General features: G+C 46.9%; 1 protein-coding gene and 1 pseudogene across 2 annotated transcripts in view; one reads left to right on the top strand and one right to left on the bottom strand.

Annotated features, from left to right (window-relative positions):
* Positions 1-10,751: 10,751 nt before the first annotated feature.
* On the top strand, positions 10,752-11,279 carry LOC309654590 (small ribosomal subunit protein uS19 pseudogene; annotated as a pseudogene). The gene has a single exon. The product of its transcript is annotated as a small ribosomal subunit protein uS19 pseudogene (transcript).
* Positions 11,280-11,424: 145 nt separating this feature from the next.
* Positions 11,425-23,333, bottom strand: part of SLC28A1 (solute carrier family 28 member 1) — a 55,048-nt gene continuing 43,139 nt past the window's right edge. The window contains 10 exon segments of the mRNA XM_082449138.1: positions 11,425-15,526; positions 15,530-15,572; positions 15,847-15,940; positions 15,943-15,957; positions 16,120-16,209; positions 16,951-17,028; positions 18,614-18,833; positions 20,113-20,337; positions 20,464-20,632; positions 21,680-21,798. Of these exon segments, the coding sequence (XP_082305264.1) occupies positions 15,500-15,526; positions 15,530-15,572; positions 15,847-15,940; positions 15,943-15,957; positions 16,120-16,209; positions 16,951-17,028; positions 18,614-18,833; positions 20,113-20,337; positions 20,464-20,632; positions 21,680-21,798 (1,080 nt within the window). The 3' untranslated portion in view covers positions 11,425-15,499.

Genomic DNA, 23,333 nt, shown 5'->3' with positions numbered 1-23,333 from the left:
TCCCAGTGAACAAGGCCAAAGCTGCCTGTCCTTTTATGACCCAGTGCTATGGACTGAACGTTTGTGTCCCTTTGAAGTTCGTTTGTTGAAATCCTGATCCCCAGTGTGATGGTATTTAGATGTGGGGCCTTTGGGAGGTAATTAGGTTTAGATGAGGTCATGAGAGTAGAATCCCGTGATGGGTTTAGTGACCTTATAAGAAGACAAATGAGCGACCAGAGCACGCCCCCCGCCTCAGCCAAGGGAGGACACTGCCAGAATGTGGCCATCTGTAAACAAGGAAGAGGGCTCTCACCATATGCCAAATCTGCCAGCATCTTCATCTTGAACTTCCCAGCCTCCAGAACTGTGAGAAATAAATGTTGCTTAAGCCATCCAGTCTGTGGTATTTTGTTATAGCAGCCCAAGCTGACTGAGACACCCAGCCTCCGAAGTCCCACAGCATTGTTTCCCCCAGACTCTATTGGTCAAAGTGGTCACAAGCCTGCCCAGATGAAAGGAGAGGAGACATAGAGTGGCCTCTGAAAGGGAATTTGCAGCCATCTCTGTAAACGGCCACAGAAGTCCAATACTACTAATCAGAACAAGAATAATTTAAAGTATTTTACACATATATCTGTTCATTGGGTAGATTAACGAGGAAGCCAAAGCATTATGATAGTTAAGAGTCTGGGATTAAAGTCAAACAGAACTGAGTTCAAAAACTGGCTCAGCCATTGAGCTGCGTGTCCTGGAGCAAGCCACCTCACTCCTCTACACCTCAGTTCCCTCGCTGGCCAAATGAGGAGAGTAATATCTCCTTCATAGGTTGTGTTCGTTTTTGTTTTTGTTTTCGAGGATTACACAGGATGGCATATGCAAATAACTTATGCCACAATAAGCATTCAGAAGATGTTAGTCCCTTTTCTCTAGGTTATTTCAAAAGCTAAATTTCCATTATTTCTATTATCTCAAAACTTTTTAAAGATGTGCTACCATTGCAATCTTTACAGATATATGGAAAAAATAGCTGCCTTTCCTCAGGGGACAACACCCCCATTCTTTGAGGGAATTGTCCAACCCCTTGTCTCCAAGCATGCTGTCCAACAGGAGCTGCCATCTTCTGCCTCCTGGGTCACAGTGATAGAGCGGGGAGTGGACAAAAGAGCCAGACTGGACCAATCATCACACCCCCACCTTCCAGGCCTTAGTGATTGCTCTGGAGGAGGGCATATGACCCCGGAGGATCAATAACACGCTTGAAGATTTGCCCTTTTTTTCCCAACTAGCTGTCAGGGAAGTGAGCTCCCATGTGAATCCATGATTTTCTGATGGCCAGGATCCCAGCCTTATGGAGGAAGCCAGTTCAACAGCAGGAGGTCACCGTGGACACAGGAAGAAACAAATACAAAGAAAAGCAGGGACTGAGAGGTACAGAGAGAGTCCTGGATCCACCCCTGAGTCCCGCTGTCTGGAGCTGTCCCCCTGCAACTTCCTGGTTAGACAGCCCATCATTTCCTTTTCTCCTAAACTATTTGATTTGTTTTCTGTCATTTACAACCAAAAGAATTCTGCGTAAAATACCACTCTGATTTATATATTTTTTATTAAAAAGTTAAATTGTCCATAAACTCCAGTACTTTCTCTGCTATAGGGAAACAAATCAATGACTGTGACACACCTCCCAAGTGATAAAACCTACCAGTGTGTTGAGAGCTGCTGACTTGAGCTTCCTGCAATTCATTCCAGCTTAGATAGATGAAATTGATTCACTGAATGATGAAACTTTTCAGTTGGAGGGCCACCTCCTTTCCCATACCAGCCACCAGATTTTCTCACCTATGGGTTCTGTTCTCACCAGCATGACCCTGGTCCCTGCCTCCGGCATTTGGCCACACTCTGGCTCAGAGCAGCTGACATTGCAAAACCCAGCTTGCCCCAGGCCCCAACAACGGAGATTAGAGGAGATTAGAGATATTTGCCCTCAGGGCACTGGGAAGAAAAGATCCCTTGAAAGCTGTGTGCTTTGATACAGTTTATTTCTCCTCTAATTGAGGAGTTGGCTTTGAAAAAAACAGTTCCGGTTAAAATATAAATAAGTGATGCCTCTAAAAGTAGAAAAGAATCTTATTGAGAAACTAACTTTCAGGAGATAAAAGCAATCTTTAGTTTACAAAGTGAGTTTCCCATCCCAACCCTAAATGACTTATCTTTTTTTCTTGGAAAGAAAAACAAAATTTTTGCTTGGGAAAACACATGTCCTTTGTCAGTTGGAGCTGAATGACAGAAGCAGCCCATGTGGTAGCTTCCCAAGCCTCATCAGACTCACTCACATTGGTTTAAGCACATGCAGTCACTGGATGCAAAGTGTGTACTGACCTCTGGGAGAGCTGTAGCATTCTGGGTGCCAGTCGGGATCTGTCAGTTATTACCTATCTTACTTACAGATGAAAAATGAGTCCCATTTTGGGAATTCTCTGCTGGTCCAGTGGTTAGGACTCAGTGCTTTCACTGCCAGGCCGGGTTTAATCCCTCGTTGGGGAACTAAGATGCCCGGAAGCCACGAGGTGTGGCCAAGAAAAAAAAAAAAGAAAAAAGAAAAATGAGCCCCATCTTGAAAAGACATGGAAGGTGACTGGAGAGAAGTCAGATGGCAGCATAAACTTGTATGAGAATTTGAAATCTCTTCCAAACAGTCCTTGTGAGTTTACCTCTTCCTTGTTCTTTTAAGCTCTATACACAATTTGTAACACTTGGTGGGCAGGAAGGGAGCTGGTTGAGGAGTGGGGAGGAATGCCCTTCTTCTAGCTCCATCCTGCTGTTCTCCAAGAGGAGGGAACGCAGGTCTATTTGGTTTGAGTCTACCTTATGGATCAGGCCACGTTTACTAGTGGGCTAGGTCACTGTACATTCACAGGTTCTGTACAGCTGATTGGCCTCTTTTCCACTGCCTGCTTCCCGAAGCCTGAGGCGCAGAGTTGGTATGACCCTACCACGACCCTTTCTTTCTCTTTCTTTCTTTCTTTCTCTCTTCCTTCCTTCCCTCCCTCCCTCCTTCCTTCCTTCTTTCCTTCCTTTCTTTCCTTTCTTTCTTTCTTTCTTCCTTCCATCCTTCCTTCCTTCCTTTCTTTCTTCTTTCCTTCCTTCCTTCTTTCTTTCTTCCTTTCTTCCCTTCTTTCTTTCTCTCTTCCTTCCCTCCCTCCTTCCTTCCTTTCTTTCCTTTCTTTCTTTCTTTCTTCCTTCCTTCTTTCTTTCTTCCTTTCTTCCCGTCTTTCTCTCTTCCTTCCTTCCCTCCCTCCTTCCTTCCTTCCTTCTTTCTTTCCTTCCTTTCTTTCCTTTCTTTCTCTTTCTTTCTTTCTTCCTTCCTTCCTTCCTCCTTCCCTCCCTCCCTTCTTCCTTCCTTCCTTCCTTCCTTCCTTTCTTTCTTTCTTTCTTCTCTCTCTCTCTCTCCCTCTCCCTCTCCCTCTCTCGCTCTCCCTCTCATGCTCTCCTGCCATGAAGCTGAACTGGAAAACTTTACAGTTTGGCCACATGGCTCTCTCTCCATTTCCTCTCACATGTGTATCAGGACCCTCTCTTTCTTCTTTTCTCTCTTTCTTCTTTTCTCTCTTTCTTCTTTTCTCTCTTTCTTCTTTTCTCTCTTTCTTCTTTTAAGTCTTGGTGGCCAGTGAGTGTTATATTTCAGACTTGGACTTTATTGGAGGGAGTGGTCATTTTTCAGGCTCCAGTGGACTGCACCCGCCCCACACTGCCAGAGAACCAGCCAGGGTTGATGGCTGGTTCTCATTCGTTGTTTCCCATTTGTTCATCAAGAACCCCACAGAGCAGCAAACCTGCTCTTTCTACCTGCCTGTCTTGCTCTTCTTGTCCACTGGCAGGGTGTGTGTGACAGAGATCCCAAATAATAGGTACAAGATAGACAGACATTCTTCTTCACTCACATAAAGTCTGCATTGTCATGGCAGCATTGCTCTACAAAGACCTCTGGGGCTCAAGCTCCTTCTAACTTGTGAGTGCCCTGTCCCTAGAGTGTTGCCTTTGTCTCCATTGCCTAAGTGGGCTCACCTTCCCATCTGTGCTCCAACTGGCATGGAGCAAAATTATGAAATGTACCAGGGACATGGAGGAGGAGTCCCTGCATCTAAGGCAGTGGTCGGCAAACTACAGACTGCACGTCGGCCATGCTTCTGAAAACCCAGTTTTATTGGAACATAGCCACTCTCATTTGTTTAATATTGTCTAATGACTGCTTTCAAACTACAAGGGCAGAGTTGAGTAGTTGCAAAAGATATAATATGGGCCAAAATATTTACTATCTGGCCCTTTAAGAAAAATTTTGCTGGCCCCTTCTCTAAGGGCATGATCTGGAAGCTGCCTGCTTGACTTCTCACACTCCATTGATTAGACCTTAGTCACATGGCCACACCTAGCTGCAAGGAAGACTGAGAAATGTAGTCTTTAAGGTAGGCCACTGGCTCAGTTAGATATGTAGTTATAACTAAAGGGAAAAAGGGAAGACAGACTATTGGAGGACAACCAACTATCTTTCCTACGCTGGGTCATGTGTCCTTCAGTCAGATTTTGGTGCCTGTTATATTGAAATTCAATTCTTGTAAGCCAGGTTCCTGATATTCACTTATAACCGTGCTGATTTCTTCTGTCATCTCTGCCTTCCCTTCCTCATTGGGATATTTTACTAGAGCAGAACTAGAGTTCCATTCTGACTTTCCACTCAGAGTCTTCTTCTGGAATGCCTGTACTTTCAAGTGTGGAATAAGTGCCTGGCTATGTCAGCCTCTCCTTCACTTCCACTCACAAAGTCCCTGTTGGCACGGTTACTCCCACTTCACCATTCCACATCTTTGTCAGAACTTGGTCCAAAGCAGCAATTCCCCTCCACGTCTGGAATGGAAATCACTTCCCAGGCAAGTTAGGAACTTGTTGTACCCTTGATGGTGGGTAAGTAGGAGTCCTAATAGATGTCCCAGTAGATGAGGTCTCATCCACACCATTCTTATCCTATCTCTGGTCCCCTTTGTGATCTAGGCCAGGACTTTCTTCCATTCTCTGCATCCATGACAACTCCTCCTGGTGTTTCACTCTCAACACGCAGCCCTCAGCTTTGAGGATTTCTAAAGCAGGCATGTAACTTCTTAAAACACTCCTTCCTTCCTAATAGATCTGCCTCTTTTAAATACCTCCCCAAGGCTATATCCAGTCTTTAGTCCTAACACACCATCTTGGTTACACCCATGAGATCATATTTACCACCCTGTGTTCTGGCTTCAACCTTGGATTTGCTCATGACTCATGAACTGTCTGTATATGAGTACAGAACAACTACGGATCAGATCTGGGGCAATTTTTGAAACTATTATATGCTATGTGAGTAACAACTAAAAGAACTCAGGGTTCCCAGCTCACAGAAAGGAAGACCGGATGGTTGCCATCTTCTAACAGTTGAAGGGGCTGTCTTGTGGATGAGGGAGCACAACATTTCCACAAGGTTTCTATAAAATTTGACTATTTTTTAAATGCTGTTTTATTTTATTATTGTTTTGTTTTTGTTTGTTTGGTTTTTGGCCACGCCACACGGCATTCGGGATCTTAATTTCCTGGCCAAGGATCGAACCCATGCCCCCTGCAGTGGAAGCACGGAGTCTTAACCACTGGATTGACAGGGAAGTCCCAAAGTTTGACTTTTTAAAACCAATGAGCGGGCTTCCCTGGTGGCACAGTGGTTAAGAATCCACCTGCCAATGCAGGGGACACGGGTTCGAGCCCTGGTCCGGGAAGATCCCATATGCCGTGGAGCAACTAAGCCCATGCACCACAACTACTGAGCCTGAGCTCTAGAGCCCACGAGCCACAACTACTGAGCCCACGTGCCACAACTACTGAAGCCCACGTGCCTAGAGACCGTGCTCTGCAACAAGAGAAGCCACGACAATGAGAGGTCCACGCACCACAACGAAGAGTAGCCCCTACTCGCCGCAACTGGAGAAAGCCCACACACAGCAATGAAGACCCAACACAGCCAAAAATAAAAACAAATAAATAAATAAATTTATAAAAATAAATAAATAAATAAAACCAATGAGCAAGTATTACTTTGGTAAAAAAAAAAAAAAAAAAGACACACACACGAGATTGGACTTGTTCTGAGTATCCCAGAATGGGATCAAAAGCAAACCCTTTTTGATGCAAAATCAAAAAGAACCTTCTAAGAAGTGGAGCTGTCCAATATGAAATGGGTTGCACAGAGAGGTAATGAGATTCTTGTTTGGATGGTATTCAAGTAAATGATGATGACCACTTGATTCCAAGCAGAATGGGGAGTTTGACAATGTGGCTCTCCTAGGCAGCATCCTCTTGATTGCAGAGTAATAGGAACCTTCTCACATTAGCTCAGGTTAGAGGGGATTCTGGAAAGAATTCAGCTCTCATTGAATCAGAGGAAAAGTTGAGCAACTAGGCTGTAGGAGGGGTGGGAATGAGATCAGCTCCAAGCCAGGCCCACTGTGGTGACTCAGCTTTCAGCTCTGTTTCTTTTTCTTTTTCTTTTTTTTTTCAGTTTGAACTCTTTCCCAAGAATCTGAAAGACCATTGGCAAGACTGTAGCTTTGCTTCTCCTGAGTCAGGTATTCAGTACTTGTTCAATCAACGATGGTCATGGGGGTGGAGTCTTGTGATTCAAACATAAAAGCATGATGACAGGGCTTCCCTGGTGGCGCAGTGGTTAAGAATCTGCCTGCCAATGCAGGGAACACGGGTTCGAGCCCTGGTCCGGGAAGATCCCACATGCCGCGGAGCAACTAAGCCTGTGCGCCACAACTACTGAGCCTGCACTCTAGAGCCCGTGAGCCACAACTACTGAGCCCACGTGCCACAACTACTGGAGCCTGGGCACCTACAGCCCGTGCTCCACAACAAGAGAAGCCACCACAGTGAGAAGCCCGCGCACCGCAACGAAGAGTTAGCCCCCGCTCACCGCAACTAGAGAAAGCCCGCGTGCAGCAACAAAGACCCAGTGCAGCCAAAAAATAAATAAATAAATAAATAATAAAATTAAAAAAAAAAAAAGCATGATGACAGAGATCATCCATGCAGTGGGTATAAAAATTCTCAGAAAAGTTGGGAGGGGCAGACACCCTCAAAATGATATATAGGGTCCTGTCCAAACTCAGGGCTCACTAATTCTGAGTCAAAAGTAATTTCAAGCAGATGATGTGCTTCATGGGGTTGTAAAGAGGCCAGGACTAATTCATATTCAGCTGAAGGCACATGATTGAAATAAAGTGAGGGGTCGGGAGAGATGAGATCAGCGCCGTGGGAAGAATCAGTGGAAAGGGAGTAAATATGGCTCATTGATCAACTCACAGACTTGGTGGGTTGCCTACCGGGACGGGCATTGTCTAGGACAGAGCTACCCACAGGCTGACTTACAAGTTACACAGCACCTGTGTCAAGGCAGGGTTTTTTCCCCATGCAGTTTTTATAATATACTTGTAAATTTTAGAATAGTTTTAGATTTACAGAAGGGCTGCATAAATAATACAGAGTTCCTATAGATCCCTCACCCAGTTACTATGGTATATTGTCACAACTAATGGACCTCTATTAATATGTTTTTAACTACACTCCATACTATATTTGGATTTCATTGGTTTTTCCCTAATGTCATTTTTCCATTCCAGGGTCACATCCAAGATACCTGTATTCGTTTCTTAAGGCTTCTGGAACAAATTACCACAAATTTGGTGGCTTAAAACAACAGAAATGTATTCTCTCTGGAGTTCTGGAGGCCAGAAGTCCTAAGTGTGTAGGCCACACTCCCTCTAAGGGCTCCAAGGGAGAAGCTTCCTGCCTCTTCCAGCTTCTGGTGGTCCCAGGTGCTCCTTGGCTTGTCACCATGGGGTGGGCTATATCTTGGAGCTGATAATGCTGATCTCTGCCTCCATCGTTATATGGCCTTCTTTGTGCATCTCTGTGCTTGTGTGCCTCAAATTTCCCCCTCCTTTCTCTTATAAAGACACCCAGTCATTGAATTTAGGGCTCACACTAAATCCAGGATAATCTCATCTTGAGATCCTTAACCTAATTACATCTGTAAAATCCTATTGCCAACTAAGGTTACATTCACAGGTACTGGGGGCTGGCACTTGGACATAGCTTTTTTTTTTTTTTAACATCTTTATTGGAGTATAATTGCTTTACAATGGTGTGTTAGTTTCTGCTTTATAACAAAGTGAATCAACTATACATATACATATATCCCCATATCTCCTCCCTCTTGCATCTCCCTCCCACCCTCCCTATCCCACGTCTCCAGGTGGTCACAAAGCACTGAGCTGATCTCCCTGTGCTATGCGGCTGCTTCCCACTAGCTATCTATTTTACATTTGGTAGTTTATATAAGTACATGCCATTCTCTCACTTCGTCCCAGCTTACCCTTCCCCCTCCCCATGTCCTCAAGTCCATTCTCTATGGACATAGCTTTTGGGGGGACAAAATTCAACCCACTACAATACACATATTTTTAAATTTTATTTTATTTATTTTTGGCTGCGTCGGGTCTTCGTTGCTGCGTGCGGGCTTTCCCTAGTTGTGGCGAGCGGGGGCTACTCTTCGTTGGGGTGCACAGGCTTCTCATTGCAGTGGCTTCTTTTGTTGTGGAGCATGGGCTCTAGGCATGCAGGCTTCAGTAGTTGTGGCTCGTGAGCTCTAGAGTGCAGGCTCAGTAGCTGTGGCACATGGGCTTAGTTGCTTCGCGGCATGTGGGATCTTCCTGGACCAGGGCTCGAACCCGTGTCCCCTGCATAGGCAGGCGGATTCTTAACCACTGCGCCACCAGGGAAGCCCTACAATACACATTTAGTCATCATGTCTCCTTAGGCTTCTTGGGGTTGTGACAGTTTCTCAAACCTTCCTTGCTTCTAATGACCCTGACAGTTTTGAGGATTATTGAGGATCGATATTTTGTAGACTGTCTCTCAATTTGTTTGCCTGATGTTTTTCTCATGGTTAGACTGGGGTTATGGGCTTCGGGGAGGAGGACCACAGAGGTGAAGTGCCCTTCTCAACACAACATATCAAGGGTATGTGTTATCAACTGGACTTACCACTGATGAGGTTAACCATGACCACCTGGCTAAGGAAGTGTTTACCAGACTTCTCTACCGCAAAGTTCCTTTCTTGTTCCCCCATTTCCATACTGTACTCTTTGGAAGAAAGTTACTAAGCATAGCATGCACTTACGAGATGGGGAGTTATGCTTCACTTATTGAGTGGGGAGCATTTGCATAAATTATTTGGAATTCTGCTATTGTCCTTGCAATTTTGCATGCATTCTCTCATATGAAAGGCAGGTTTCATGGATTCCAACCAGAGTTCCATGGCCTTTTCCCAATTCCCCTTAGAGAATCTGAAATGCAGGACAAATCATCTGAGGAAACAATTCTCTGAAGAGTTTTCATTAACAGAAAATGCTATAGGACAGAGCTATTCATAGCATGGACTGGTGTGGTCCACATCTGCTTCTAGATCTATAATAATGTAAGTATAGATATTGAAAGTGACATTCAGAAACTGCATAGCAATTTGACAGAGTTATCTTATGTGTGTTGAATGTAACAATAAAGATGCCTTTATTATTATTATTATTATCCCAGTAATTCACTTGTATTGTCCTTTATACAAGTATTGGTCCAGGACGAATTGGGGGGGAAACGGTCTTCAGCAGAGTGGACCCCACTGGGTGTGGCCTAACACAGGCTCTGGTGTTCCAGGCTGCTCCCTTCTCCACACCCACTCTGCATGCACCCCTCACTCCCAGACATCAGAGTGAAGCCCGGACCCACCAATGGGCTCCTGTCTGGGCCTCATCCCACTGAGCTCATGACAGTGACCTTCCCTACAGGGCATACTGTTCTTACCTCCCCCCATCCCCCTGGCAGGACAGCCCCTCTGCGGTGCCCCCAGGGGCAGCATCTCTGGCTGCTCTGAGCCTGTCTGTGGTCAGCTCCATGGGCAGCCACAGCCAGCCCTGCCTGGGAAAGAGCCAGCCCTGCTCTCACCATGCTCTGGGCATCCAGCCCTTTCCATGAGTGAAGCCCTTTCAGTTCCTTTTGCTCGTGGTCAGACACATGCAGGGGGCAGCAGAGGGCAGCAGGAGGGGGACAGGAGTCTCCAATCCAGAAAGGGCTTCCAATGTAGACTTTTACTAATCTCTCCAAATGAGGTCATTCATATAGTCATGTGACTGAAAGGAGGCCATGACCAGGCCATCCCGCCAGGGCTTAATTTAAAATGATAAATACAGATGGCCGATAGGCACATGAAAAGATGCTCAGCATCACTAATTATTAGAGAAATGCAAATCAAAACTACAATTAAGTACCACCACACACCGGTCAGAATGGCCATCATTAAAAAGTCTACGAACAGGCTTCCCTGGTGGTGCAGTGGTTAAGAATCCACCTGCCAATGCAGGCGACACAGGTTCGAGCCCTGGTCCGGGAAGATCCCACATGCCGCAGAGCAACTAATCCCGTGCGCCACAACTACTGAGACTGTGCTCTAGAGCCTGCGAGCCACAACTACTGAGCCCACGTGCCACAACTACTGAAGCCCGTACACCTAGAGCCTGTGCTCTGCAACAAGAGAAGCCACCGCAATGAGAATCCCGCGCACCGCAACAAAGAGTAGCCCCCGCTCGCCGCAACTAGAGAAAGCCCACGTGCAGCAGCGAAGACCCGACAGCCAAAAATAAAAATAAAATAAAATAGTTCTGAAGAGCCGACAAGATGGCGGAAGTGGAGCAGAAGAAGAAGCGGACCTTCCGCAAGTTCACCTACCGTGGCTTGGACCTCAACCAGCTGCTGGACATGTCCTGTGAGCAGCTGATGCAGCTGTACAGCGCGCGGCAGCGGCGGCGGCTCAACCGCGGCCTCCGGGGGAAGCAGCACTCGCTGCTAAAGCGGCTGCGCAAGGCCAAGAAGGAGGCGCCGCCCCTGGAGAAGCCCGAAGTGATGAAGACGCACCTGCGCGACATGATCATCCTGCCCGAGATGGTGGGCGGCATGGTGGGCGTCTACAATGGCAAGACTTTCAACCAGGTGGAAATCAAGCCTGAGATGATTGGCCACTACCTAGGCGAGTTCTCCATCACCTACAAGCCTGTGAAGCACGGCCGGCCCGGCATTGGGGCCACCCACTCCTCCTGCTTCATCCCCCTCAAGTAGCCTGCTGGCCAATAAAGGTAGAGACTTGTCTAAAAATAAATAAATAAATAAATAAATTTATTTTTTTAAAAAAGTCTACAAACAGCAAATTCTGGAGAGGGTGTGGAGAAAAGGGAACCTTCTTACACTGTTGGTGGGGATGTAAATTGGTGGAACCACTATGGAGAACAGTATGGAGGTTCCTCAAAAAACTAAAAATAGAGCCACCATATGATCCTGCAATTCTCCTCCTGGGCATAAACCCAGACAAAACTATAATTCGAAAAGATACATGTACCCCTATGTTCACTGCAGCACTATTTACAATAGCCAGACATGGAAACAACCTAAATGTCCATCAACAGATGAATGGATAAAGAAGAGGTGGCATATATATACAATGGAATACTATTCAGCCATAAAATATAAAGAAATAATGCCATTTGCAGCAACATGGATGGACCTAGAGATTATCATAGTAAGTGAAGTCAGAAAGAGTAAAAAAAAAAAAGTAAGTCACAAATACCATGATATCACCTATATGTGGAATCTAAAATATGACACAAATGAACTTATCTATGAAACAGAAACAGACTCACAGACATAGAGAACAAGGGAGAGGAGGAGTAGGGGAGGGATGGATTGGGAGTCTGGGATTAGCAAATGCAAACTATTATATATATAGGTAGAGCTGAATCACTATGCTGTACACCAGAAACTAACACAACATTGTAAATCAACTACACTTCAATAAAATTAAATTTTTAAAAATGATGAATGTATCTTTTATGTTGATTGTTATTACACTAAATATAGAAGAACACAGAATCTACGTATTTCAAGAAAACTAATTTATGTAAAAACACGCAGTCACATTCAAATATTTGATATATCCCTGGTGGTCTAGTGACTAGGATTTGGTGCTTTCAAATATGAAATAAAAATATTCAAATATGAATAAAAATGGCTTTTTAAATTATTGAACTGGGCTTTAGTTGAAAAAAAAAATCTTTTCACTATCTAGTGGATAACCTGATACTACAGTGTATTCTGTGTTAATATATACGACAGTTTAAATGGCAATTTGTATAATCCTATTCTGGCATTATTTTCACTTTCTAATCTACTAAGAGCCTCAAAAAATCCATTGACCAGGCCACATACGGGTGCCCCACAAGCCCTGCTGGAGTCATTTTCCCCTTCCCTCCTCTCAAGCAATCCTTGCCAGGAGCCACCTCCATCCAGTCTCTGTTGGGGCTTCCCTCCCCAGTTGACCCTCTTCTTGAAGGAAATTTCCAGTTCTTTAGCTCATTACAGAGTCTGGTTCACTGCTGTCCCCCTGCCTAGCTCAGAGTCCAGCACATAGTAGGTGTTAACAGACTGAATTGTGTGCCCCCCAAATTCATATGTTAAAGCCCTAATCCCCAGTGTGACAGTATTTGGAGATGGGGCCTTTGGGATGTAAGTAGGATTAGAAGAAGTCAGGAGGGTGGTGCTCCCATGATGGGTGGGATTATTGCCTTTATAAAAAGAAACACCAGAGAGCTGCTGTCTCTCTTTGCCATATAAGGACACAGTGAGAGGGTGGCCATCTGTAAGCCAGGAAGAGAGACCTCACCAGAAACCGACCATGCTGGCACCCTAATCTTGGACTTCCAGCCTCCAAAACTGTGACAAAATAAATTTCTGTTGTTTAAGCTGCCCAGTCTGTGGTACTTTGTTATGGTGGCCCAAGCCAAGTAATAAAGTAGGTACTCAATATATACCCCTTGATTGAATAAATAAACAATACATAAACCCGGAATGGACAAACCACTTACACAGGATTCATTCTTTGAAAGGATCCCTCTTTGCTTCAACCCCCTTTGATTTCTAGTCTTTGACAAAAACCTTAGACCTTCACAGGCCAGTGAGACAAAATCAATGGCAGTTTGGGTTCTTAGGGTCTGTTTCTTAGCACAGGAGTGGCAAATAGTGTGCCACCTAGAAAAGGCACCTAGAATTACTTGGTGGTGGGCTCATCCAGCACTGAGCTGATATGGATTCTGAAGCCCCTTCTGGATTCAGTGCAAGGAGTGCTGTGATTGATTAGCAATGCCTGTCATGGCTGTGGGCGGGGTGAGTGGAGGCATCTGGGCCAATCCTGACTCAGAAGCTGCTGCTTAGGATGCATTTAAGCACAGGCACCTGGTACTAGCATCAGTGCCTTCTCTAAGCAGTGTATTTTTGCAGTCCCACCCTCAAGGGGCTCCCCGCTTCTGCAGGTGCAAAAGAGGAAGAAGGAGCATGGTGGGTGCAGGAGAGGATGAGAGTCTGCTGCTCGAGACCAAGGAGACCTTAATTCTGTGCCTGTCCCTGGATCAGAACAGCTCTTGAGCTGAAAGCAATCTGTACATGTATAGCATGGCATGCAGGCTGGTGCCTCTGAGAGAAGTTGCAATTCAATTCCATAAACATTTATTTAACACCTTTCACAGGCCCAACATCATGCTGAGTACCATGAGAGAAAACAGAAGCATTCTGAGTCCTGTCTCCAAGGGGCTTACAGTCTTCCAGGGAATGAGACTGGCCAGGTGATGAGTATGCAGGTGGTCCAGGGAAGGAGGGCAGGGTGAGTCTTTAGGTGGCTCCATGCCCTAACAGACAGGCAGGGCAGGGGCTGGCACCCGATACTAGGAGACAGTTGTGCAGTCCACATCAGGAGGGTGTCCTGTGACAGCTCAAGGGGAGTTGGGGCAGGGATAGGAGCTGAGTGGGGGGCTGCAGGGAGCAAGGCAAGAGGCTAGCCATGGGGTATGGGAGTCAGACCAAGACTCTGCTGTGCAGAGCTAAGGGCAAGGACTCGGGCCCTGAGTAAGGGACCCAGGGCCAGCCTGTGGGGGTCACAAGGAGCAAGACCAGCGCCCAGTAGAGCCCAAATCCTTGACCGAGCAGGGTAACTGCTGACCAGGCTCCATATTGCCTATGCCTCAGGCCCCAGCTGGGAAGCTTGATCCAACAGAGGTGGGTGAGGGAACAGGGGCCCTGTGGCCTCAGGGACAGGTGCACTGCAGTTCACCGCAGCCAAAGCTGCTGGGGAAATGAGGATAGAGGTGGAAGGAGCATAGGGCAGGATGTGCTGGGTGATAGGAACTCCAGAAACAAAGGCTCACAGGCAGGGAAAACATGTCAGATGCCTGACCTACTGGAGCAGAGGGATTGGGCTGGGGAGAAAAGGCAAGCAGAGGGGGTAAGAGCAAGTCACACAACTGAGCTCCTTGAACGTTAGCAGCCTAGCAGAGAGATGAAACACCACAGCTTGTGGAACTGGATGGCGGGGATTCAAGTCCTGCCTCTTCCTCTTCCCAGCTGTGCCACTTTAGGCAAGTTAGTTAACCTCTCTGGGACTCTGATTCCTCAACTAGGGATAATAATAGTATCTGACTCACAGGGTTGTTGTAGGGACTGAGTTACAAAGTATGAAGCACTGAGAACAGTGCACTGACACACAGTGCTGTGTTACATTTGCAAGTGTTACAGTTATGTAGCGTAAAGCAGTCTGAACATTAACCAATATTTCCCAAATTGTTTTCCGTGGAATCCTCAACTAAGAGATGCTTCAATCAAAAAGATTCTTATAGTCAAATTTGGAAAATGTCTCCTATTATACCCACATCAAACTGATGAGTCCACAGTAAACAAACAACAAACAAACAAAAAACCCCTAACTTTATTTAGCTTAGTGTTTCCCAAACGCAGTGGATCATGGAAACTTCTGCGTACCTTGTGGGACAGTGTTCCACAGGACACCAGTGTGGGAAGTGCTATGGAGGAAGGCAGCGGGGAGTCTCTGAACATAGAGGAGGGGGTCTCCAGGAGAAGCTGCCTGGCAGGGGCTAAACCACAGCAAGATTCCAGCGCCCAGAGAGGAGGGGGAAGGAATCAGCTGAAATGCCGGGGCTGAGGGCCCTGGAGCAGAAAGGAAGGGTGAATGGGGGAGACCCAGGGCAGGGGGGATAGGGAAGAGCAGGGAGCTGTTTGGATATAGAGAGGAGAGAAGAAGCAGAGGTGACCCTGAGAATTCACACTTGGGGAGGTAGGAAATGGGAGAGCAGAAAGGTGGTGACGAGTGGGGCACCCCTCATTTACCTATGTACTCACTCTGCCCACTCATCCTGTCACCCTTCCCAATTTGTGACTGAGGTGGGTCTGAGCCCTGCGGCTTCCCCAAGGGGGTGGGCCTGGAGAGAGAGAGATAGGGACAGCTGCTTCCTGGGGAAGAAGAGCCTCCAGAAGGCACAGAGATGTTCTGTCCCCACTATGCACAGATCGTGTGATTATAAAATCAACAGCAGTTGTCCAGGGCCTCTAGGGTGAACTCCGGGTCGGTGCTGAAAAGAAGCAAAGGCTGCAGTCTGAGCTCTAGGCCTGGCTCTGCTGGCCACTAAAGGCTGTGCAACTTTGGGGAAGTTGCTCCATGTCTCTGGTCCAAACTTCATCTCTCAGTTTGGTCCTCAAGCCCCACTTCCTCCTCCCTTGGTCACATCAGCCACAGCCATGACATTTCTACCCCTTGCCCTGGTGCCAAAGGCCTCCGCCGGGAAATCGGGCCTCCTGCACCCCATCACTGTCAGGGTCCCTCCGCCCCACGGCCCAGGTTCTCACCTCTGGAAGGCCTGGCGGCAGCACTGGTGCACCTCAAAACTGCTGCTGCTGAGGGTCGTGCTCAGGAGGGACTCACAGTCGACCTCAGCCCCCCGGGCATGTAGAGGATCCCTGTGCAGGGAAAGCAGCTGGTGGGCAGGGCCCGGCCCCTCACTACCCTCCAACCCCACCCAAGGACTTCCAGAGAGGCCAGAGCCCCAGTGCCTGGCCCTGGACCAGGGCCAGCTGGAGAATCAGGGCTCTGAGTCCTGAGCCCACCAGGCCTGCACTCACCTGCCACGCAGGCATTCACCAGAGACACACAGGCCCCTGTGCAGAGCATGATCTGGGAGAAGCTGCTCTTCTGCTGGGGGGCCATGGAGGCTGCAAGAGGACGGGAGTGCTCAGGGCCAGGACCCAGCATGCCCCTCTGCCTATATCTTGCCTCCGGCTGCATCTGCTGACACCCCTTTCTCTTCTGGGTGGCCAGAGGGACAGACGCTGTCCTCCTGATGCTTTTGAGTTTGGGAGTCCTCCTTGGCCTGACTCGGGCCCCTAGGTAGCACTCCACACCTCCCCACATGCCATCAGTGGCAAGTGTAGGAAAAGAACGTGAGTTTGGAGTCAGGCAGACCTGGGATTAAACACAGGTTCAGCCACTTATTAGCTGAGTGACTTGGGCCATCATTCACTTTCGCAAGACTCAGCAAAACGGGATGGTTACACCACCAGGCAGGGAACTGCAGGGGGTGGAGATGTTTTTTGTAAAGAGCTGAGAGCTGTGCAGAGCCTTCTTCCCTAGGCCCCACCAGGCCTGCCTGTCCCTTGTGGGTACGGGAACTAAAGCCTCAGGGGGCAGGTCACCACTGCACCTCCCGACCCTCCCCAGAGCCCTGAGCCAGGCTTGGCCTACAAGGTTGAGGTGCTAACCTCCCGGGCTACCCCGGCAGCAGAGAAATCATGAAATGCCGGGGCTGGGAGGAAGCTCTACGGCCGCCTTGTTCAGGCTCTGCCTTAGACTAATGGGAGAACTGAGACCTACAGATCCCCAAGAAGTGTCTCAGGGCCAGGACTAGTGTCCATCCCCGACTCTCCAGGATGCCGAGAGGCCCCTATAGGACTCACTCAGGCCTCCCAGCATGATCCCAATGGAGCTGAAGTTGGCAAATCCACAGAGGGCAAACGTCGTATTTCTGCTCTGACCTGAGAAGACAGAAGATGAGCGGGGAGGGGCTTCCCTCAGATGGGATGGGAGTTTGCTCAAACCACCCCGTACCCTGGCCTTAATTTCACCCACTGCCTATGTGCCTTTGACCTTTGAAGCGCTCGGTGCTGCCCTTTCCCAGCCATGCACACCTACCTCTAAGTCAACTCAAGCTGCACCACCTCACAAACATAGCCCCCTTCTCATCTGCCCTTGAATCTCCTTAATTACCAGCCTTTCTGGGTATGATTCAGGCTGGCCCAGTCCTCTCACTTTGGCCCTACTAAGCTCTGTACCCAGGAGCAGTGAGCGAACGGCCCTTCCCGACATGCTGCAGCCCCGCACATTTGTTTACGGAGAATGAGCTCAGGCTGAGGTCCTTTGAGGTGCTGTCATGCCCAAAGAGCAGGATGGTGGCCCATTGAAGAGAGGGAGGGATTTGGAGCCCAGTCAGCTTGGGTTCCAGGCTTGTCATGGCCTATTTCAGGTTGAGCAAGTCGATAGCCTCCTAAGTTTTAGTTTCTCCATCAGGAATGTGGGAATAATAGTAGCTGCCTGGAAAGACTGTCATAAAGATCATCTAATGTACAGGAAGTACCAGGCACAGAGGAGGTATTTAAGCAAGGTAATTCTCCTTCCCTTTTGCTCTGAACGGTTGTGTAATTTCTTAGAAGTGTTAAGAGCCAAAATGGAACAATTTGTAAAAAAAGATTGGCTTAGACCCATACCTCACACCATATAAAAAATTAATTCTAAATCACTGAAGCAGATAAATATGAATATTTTAAACATCAAATAATAAGAAATATAGAATAATTATTATTGTTACAAAATAATATTATTACTCTCATTTTGGAGAGCAGCAAACTGAGGCTCACAGAAGTGGCTGAGGAAGTTCACACAGCAAAAATGCAGCTGTGTCAGAATTGGAACTCAGTTTTGTCTGACTCCAAAGCGCATGATTTTAACTACTTCACCATATTGTTTCAGGAATTTAACCCTTGACAGATTTTTGGAATGGAGATAACTTTCTAAATTTAGATATTATAGAAGAAATGCAAAGATTTGGTGTAAATTTTGTGTTTAAAAAATCCCTGAATACAGAATGAAGGGGAGAAAAAAAGACTAGGAAAAATATATGTAGAAAATGTAACAGAAAAGGGTTAATATCTTTATAACATACAGAGTTTATACAAATTGATGAAAAAATATTAAGGTACCTGCATTCTGCTTACTCACCTACAATCACCCTCCCAAGCTGCCCAAGTAATCTTAAAATGTCAAAAGTCAAATCTTCAGTAACTTCCTACTGCTCCTCAGCCTGTGTCACTCTCTATTACAATTACCACCTGTTCTAACCTCGCTGCTCTCCTCTCAGTTCTCCAAACAAGTGCTTTTCAACCTCAAGGCCTTTGCATGTGCCTCTTTCTTTGCCTGAAATGCTCTTCCCAATTTCTCCTGGCCCCTCCTCCTCCCTGCAAGTCTTGGCCTAATAACCACATCTCAGGGAGGCCTTTTCTGACCAGCCCAGTCAAGGAAGACCCCCTCCCTGTTTCCTCTTATTGTTTCCGTCATAGAACTTACCACAAATTGTGGTTTTAAAATTTTTTATTCCTTTGCTTTCTTGCGTTTTGCTTGTGTCAAACACTAGGTGTAAGTTCCATGTCACCAGGGACCATGTCTGTCGAATTCCCCTTTTTATCCCTGGTACCCAGCAGAGGGCCTGGCACTTCAGAGGTCTCAACAAATACCTGCTGAAGGAATGAAGTTCATTTAAAAAGATCCTGAAGGCACATACCACCCACTATCTCTAGAGAAGGGAGTGATACTGGAGCTGAAAATGAGGAGTGAGGGGAAACCTGGGCTTTTTACTCTATACAAACTTTTTTTTTTTAAACTAAAGAGTACATTCCTTTACAATTAAAAAAATAATTTAAAAGGCAAGAAAAAAATTTTATGTTAAAAGTTCCTAGTAACCCAGTAACAAGTGAAAACAATGAACTATTATTTGCCCCTTAAAGTAACAAAACTTTTTTTTTTTTTAAGAGGCTACTCAGCCCTGTTCAGCATGTGGTAAAATCAATGCTCACAGGCACAGCTGGGGCGGTTTCAGTTGTTACAACCCCTTGGGAAAGATACTGGCAGCAACCACACAAGGATTTGTGCCATGTGATTCAGTCATCCCACATCTGGGAAAGCTCCTGAGGAAATGCTCGGAGAGGAGGGAGAAGTTCTGTGCAAAAAGCTATTCATTTCAGCATTGTGTGTAATAGCCAAATAATGGAATTATATATTATATTATTATATTTATTATAGTTAATTATAATTATATTATATATTATAATAGCTGTAATTTTGGGATGATAAGATGATGGGTAATTTTGTCATTCTCAATCGTGTTACATACAGCTGTTATTCTTTTAGAGAGTTTCATTTTAGAAAGTTTTATAGTTTTCTTCTTTTTTTTAATGTCTTAACAGGGACTTCCCTGGTGGTCCAGCGGCTAAGACTCCGCACTCCCAATGCAGGGGGCCCGGTTTGATCCCTGGTCGGGGAACTAGATCCCACATGCCTCAACTAAGACTTTGTATGCTAATTCGCATGCCGCAACTAAAAGATCCCACATGCTGCAACTAAAGAAAAAGATCCCGCATGCTGCAACGAAGATCCCGCACGGGGCAACGAAGATCCCATGTGCTGCAACTAAATAAATAAATAGATAGATAGATAGATAAATAAATAAGTCTTAACAGAAGAAACTAACCCCTGAACTGAATCCAATATATTGAAGATGAATGTGGTGGTGAGGTCTCCCTGTTTTACTCTCTTAGCTCATTAGATGCTCACATCCATTCCTTCGGGGTAGGCGTGGCAAGTTCTACACTTGTTTTCCAACAGAAGAGGCAAGGTGCAGCGGCTGGCCCAGGGCTGCACAGGATGGTGGCCTGTCTACAGCTGGAGCTCAGATACCTCCAACGGGGCTCTTTCTCAACCTCAGCCTCCTAAGAGGCCTTGAGAAAGATGGCCTCTGAAGCTGACTTGTTGCCCAGGGCAACGGGATGTGGGAGGATGAGCAGCCCCACAGTGTGTCTCAGCCGGGCCCACAGGGGAGCCGCTGCATCACGCCCTGCCCCAGGGTGGGGATGGGGACACTCACAGAGATCTACTGCTTCCTGGAACCGGCCCACTCCTCGGCGCCCGTTGTTCAGAAACAGCTTCATTCCCAGCAGCTCAGCCACCACCGGGCAGCCCTCCCAGGCCACGCCCATCAAGAAGGCCACTGACCGCAGGATGTAGGAGCAGATGAGCCTAGGCATGAGGCAAGAGGAGTGGCTGGGACGGGGGTTGGCCTGGGCTCTGTGGGTGTCCACCCACCATCACCCACCAGCCAGGACCACCCCCTCCACAGGCTGTGTGGGTGGCTGGAACTGTACCTGGAAGCTGAGCCCTTGGACGTTCATCATGTCTCCCAGCCAGGAGAGGGCAGCGTTGATGAAGGCCAGCACAGCCAGGAAAGCAATCAGGTTGGCTGCGATGTTGGTCACGACCCTCACGGACATGGCGGCCCCACTGTTAGCTGCTTCTAAGAGGTTTTGAGCATCTCTGTTGATGGGATCAAGAGCCATCATTATTGTCCTATCTCCACAAACAGCAGGGCTCCCCACCCTACAGGCTCAAAGAAGAACCTTGGACAGAGCATTTCAGAGCCAGTGGTCCTTGTTTTCCCTCTGAGACCAGAGAGAGAAAGGGGCTGGCCCAAGCACTAGGATAAGACCCAGACTCCTAGCACAGATGTTGTCCAAGACAGAAACCACTAGCCACGTGTGACTTTTGAGCACTTGAAAAGGAGGCTGATCTGAATTGAAATGTGTTGCAAATATACACACGAGATTTCAGAGATTGAGTCCAAAAAAAAAGAAAGAATATGAAATACCTTATTAATAATTTTTATATTGATTACATGTTAAAATGACAATACTTTGGATATATTTAGTTAAATAAAACATTTTATTGAAATCACCTGCTTCTTTTTACTTTTTAAAAGATGAGTACTAGAAAATTTTAATTATAGATGTGACTCATATTTCTCTAGGGCAGTGCTGCTCTAGACCTTCAGGAAGTTGTGCGGTTGGGGATGCCTGTTGTATCCACAAGCACATTTGTCAAAAGTCGTGTCTTTCAACATTTTTTAAGAATTAAATGTTACACAAAGGTTGCTAAGACTATGATAAAGAGATGTTAGGAGGTGAGTGAAATCAAGGACGGCGCTCAACATGTCAATGCAATTGACACTGGGGATCAGACCTCAAGGCATGTAGAGAAAGTGGTGTGGAACCTTTTCACGACCCTCCTCAACACACACACACACACACACACCAGGCACATCCCCAAGAACCAGGTCACTTGCCCATGCCTTGACTAGTTCATGTTTCCTTATGGTCAGAGACTGGAAAATAAGATGCGAGAACTGGAGTCTGTATCTTCACAAGTGAAGCTGCGACCAGGGCAGTGAGAGAGGGGAGGTGGGCTGGGCTTGGTGAAAGACGGAGATGGGCAGAGAAAATAGGACCTGCTGCTGCCCCCACCTCTGCTCCTGTCTCCGCCCCTCCCCCCCACTCCCCTCTCTGCAGACCCTCCTGCTGTGCTCACCTGTAGGTCAGTTTCACTCCTTCCTCACCCCTGAACTTGGACTCCTCCACCTCCGGGTAGAGGGCTAAGGCACAAGGGGCAGCCATCACAGAGGCAGCAATTAAGGAGGCAGCATCGATCTGCAAGAGTGAGAATGAGGGTTATAGAGAGATGTCAGGAAATGTGGAGGCCAAGAAGTGTGGCCCAGGGCAGCAGGGGGACATGGTACTCTACCCCGCTGGTATATCACCATCATCGGTACTGCTGTCACTGTCACAGATGATAGTAATACATTTTATGTGTAGAGGGTCACAGGCTGTATGCACAGAACCTTCTATTCCCACACCTCCCCCAGGACTTCAGGAAGTTAGGCAGGGCAAGTACTGTTATCCCACTTGACAGACAAGGAAACTGAGGCCCCAAAGGGTTAAATATGACTTGCCCAAAATAAAGGAAGGGAAGGAATTAGACCCGTCGTGTCTTTCGGCTCCAAGTTCAAGGTTCTTCCTTCCCTTCTAGGCTGTCTTTCTTTGACCACTGATCTGAGGGCTGGTTCATCATTGGCTGAGGGATTTGTGATGGTTTCAGACAAAGCTCACAGAACCTGAGAGTTGGAATGGATCCAAGATGTGACCTAATTTGACCTCGTAGTAAAGGAAAGTCCTCCCTCTAGAGGATCCTTCCTGTCACATACTGTGGCAGGGAACTCACCACCTCAAGGCAGCCCATCACCTCTACTCCTGTGGTCAGAGAGCTGTTTCGAAGGAAATCTGCCCCTACAACATACAACACCCACCCTTTGACTCTGGGTCGGTCTCCTGGAGCCACGCTATAGAAGCCCTCACAGCAAGATGATGGAGCTACCAGAGCCCCCGGGATTCTCCCTTCCTGAATTTTCATCCTCACTGTGGTCCCAAACCCTTTGCTTCCCTGTTCTCTTCACAGAGATGGAACACTTTTTCACCACTGTGTTATTTACCAAATGGGAGAATTAGAACCAACCCAAACATCTGACAATGGGGGGATGGCTATGATTGTCAAGCTGCCATCAAAAACAATGGTTACCAAGGCTTCACAATGATGTGGAGAAATGCCCGCATACTTGCATATAGAGCATAACCACAATGATAGGGGAAAAAACAAACTCCACAACTATGCATAAAAGGAAGATCAGAAAGAAATACACCGAAATGTCAACCAACTGTCTGTCCCTGGCTAGTGGGGCCAGAGTGATTTTCTTTTCTTTCAGCTTTTCTGTGTATTTCTAAATGTCCACATGATATATACTGTTTTTATAAGCAGAAAAGTAAAATAGACTTTTTCTTAAAGTTTGTAATAAATCAACTGCAGTTTTAAAATTTTAAATAAAAAGGAACAAAAGGAGGGGAGGTAAGTTTAAGCTACATGTTCAGGTGAATAAAGCAGAGGGCCAAAGAAGCCCATGGAAGTACCAGGAACTACTGATGAGGAACCAGGCCTCAGAGACCCTCTGAGGCTCTGAAACCCTTGTAATATCCTCCTCCTTCTTCTCTTAAAGCCCCTTTGTTTCCTTTCAGCGGTAAGCAGGAACCCCTTAAGATGTGTACCAGCTCCAGCACCCACCTCCCACGCGCCCCCATCACAGGCACTGGGTGTGCAGGCCTCAGGCAGGTGTCCTCTCTGGACTTTCCAGGCC

Source organism: Balaenoptera physalus, assembly GCF_965194825.1.
Source record: "Balaenoptera physalus genome assembly, chromosome: 2".
Taxonomy (NCBI): domain Eukaryota; kingdom Metazoa; phylum Chordata; class Mammalia; order Artiodactyla; family Balaenopteridae; genus Balaenoptera; species Balaenoptera physalus.
This window is presented reverse-complemented; position numbering and strand designations above follow the sequence as displayed.